A 2200-nucleotide genomic window follows, 5' to 3' on the forward strand; every position below is an offset into this window, starting at 1 on the left:
CCAGCACTATGTTCAGTGGGCACTGCTCGAGTCGCCGTTCAAGCAGCGTCAGGCCGTGGTCTTTCCAAGCTACATTCTCTACGACCAGACGTCATTGTCGCTCTTGTACGACGTGGACGCGGCGCGGCTTCCGTCTAAAAAGTCGTTCATTTCGTTTGGAAGCAACTCCAAGGGCAGCAATCTCTCGGCGTCCGACAGCCTCGAGACCGACGTGATCCATGCCTCGCTGCAGTCCCTCGCCAAAGAAGCCGTGGTAGCGTACTTTCGATATGGATGCAGGTCACGCATGATGACTGTACTAGCTGGACGAGGCCGCCGGGCGATTGCCGTACATGGTCTCGGGGACAAGCGACGTCAACATTCGCTTGGACAAGACCAAGTCCCTCCGCACCTCGAGCTCGCTCGTCCGCCTCGACGCCATTAGCGACTCGGTGCAGAATTGCCACCGGCTCTTTAGCGACCTCACGCGCGAGTGGCATGACATTGGCGCGCTCTCGCGGGACGCCGACCACCGCACCAAGATCATCACGTTCGTGCCGCGCTACATGGTGCTCAACAAGACGCCGTACGCACTCTTGCTCTGCCCGTCGACGCTCTTGAAGGAGAAAGACCTCACGCGGCTCCCGACGCTCGATGCTTCGTCGACGCCGCCGCCCAACCTCGTCGGGAGTCGGCAGTACGAACCAAAGCGGGACAGCTTCTCGACGTTCCATTGGTCGACGATGAGCGACCCGACCGACCCGTGCGTCCGCGTTCGCCCGGCCGATGTACTTGCATGCGTTGAGTTGGTCGTCTCTTATCAATTGTCGGGTGTAGGCGTCGGGCTGGAAGTGGTCCGGCAAGTTCTCGCTTCACGACGTGGGGGAGACGGCGCTCAACGCGGTGAACCGGGTCACGGGCGAGATCCACATCGTGCGCGTCCAGATCCGCGTCTACCGGGGCACGCAAATCTACGTGGTTTTCTCCCACGAGTCGAGTGCGCCCTTGTACCGCATCGTCAACCTCTCGGACGACGTCGTCCACTTCCACCAGCACGTCCTTCTGGAGGCCAACGTGACGGCAAAACCCACGATGCGCCGCCTCTTGCCCAAAGACGACCTCTGTTTCGGGTGGGACGAGCCGTACTTTGTCGACGAACGCACCTTGGCGCTGAGCTTTCCCAACGCCGTGAGCTGCCAAGTCCACGTCGATCGCATCGCGGACGATGTGCAGCACGTCGAGCTGAACGGCGCCAAGGTCTTTCTTCAAGTCGTGCTGGACGGTCTCACCAAAGTGCTCTACATCCAAGCCAATGCGCCGTCCCCACGCGACGAGCTCTTGCGGAATAAGAAGCCGCCGCTGCTTCGCCACGCACGCTACATTGTCGACTGCGTCCTCCCGCACACCGTTTTGTCGCTCATTGACGGCGCGCCTGCCGAGCTACTCGTGCTCACCGTCACCAACGTCATGGTCATTGGCGGTCTCACGCCCGACGACAACGAAGTCGAGCTCACGATCGAGCGCGTCCAGATCGACAACCAGACGCCCAACGCCATGTTCCCAGTCGTCTTTGCTCCGTCGTCATCCCCGAGCCCGTACCCCTTGAGTTTTGCTCTGCTTCGATCTCACGGGCTTTGTGGTTCTGTAGCACGACCGACGACGAGGGCAAGACGGAGCCCGCACCGTTTGTGCATCTCTCGCTCATTCGGCTTTTTTACAGCGCGGACATTGAGTTTTTCAAGGTATTACTCGATTGCTGCCGGTTGAAACAAGATGGCATGGCGTCGACCTAGTACTTTTCAGCGCTCATGCAGCCCGCGACGCTCCAGCTCGATGCGTCCATCTTGCTCTCGATCGCGCAGCTCGTGGGCGACGGCGTCAACGTCGTGCAGAGCTATTTCCCGCACTGGTTTGTCACCGACCACACGCTCGCGTTCGTCGAGAAGCTCCACGCCAAGAGCGAGCCGCGCGTCTACTTCGAAACGCTGCAGCTGCACCCGCTCAAGCTCTGCGTCACGTTCACCCAGAGCACCCTGTCCCGCCAAGTCGGTGTCGATCGCTGTACCTATTCCTGCTCAAAAGATACATGTGGCTAGGCCAAGGAGACCGTCATGGCCGTCGTTCCGCTCATGTTTCGCGTGCTCCAGACCAACTTGGCCAACATCGACAATGCATCGCTGCATCTCAACGCGCTCGTGCGTCGTCGATCTGCCTCCGATGC

The 2200-nt window shown here is 60.2% G+C and overlaps 1 protein-coding gene across 1 annotated transcript; it reads left to right on the plus strand.

Annotated features, from left to right (window-relative positions):
• Positions 1 to 16: 16 nt before the first annotated feature.
• On the plus strand, positions 17 to 2174 carry SPRG_18495 (hypothetical protein; the record flags this gene model as incomplete). Its single annotated transcript, XM_012357947.1, has 6 exons — positions 17 to 253; positions 303 to 767; positions 817 to 1574; positions 1628 to 1721; positions 1773 to 2024; positions 2076 to 2174. Coding segments are annotated over 6 exons (1905 nt in total), but the record flags the coding sequence as incomplete, so codon positions are not given.
• Positions 2175 to 2200: the final 26 nt, after the last annotated feature.

This window comes from Saprolegnia parasitica, assembly GCF_000151545.1.
Source record: "Saprolegnia parasitica CBS 223.65 unplaced genomic scaffold supercont2.1257, whole genome shotgun sequence".
Taxonomy (NCBI): Eukaryota; Oomycota; class Saprolegniomycetes; order Saprolegniales; family Saprolegniaceae; genus Saprolegnia; species Saprolegnia parasitica.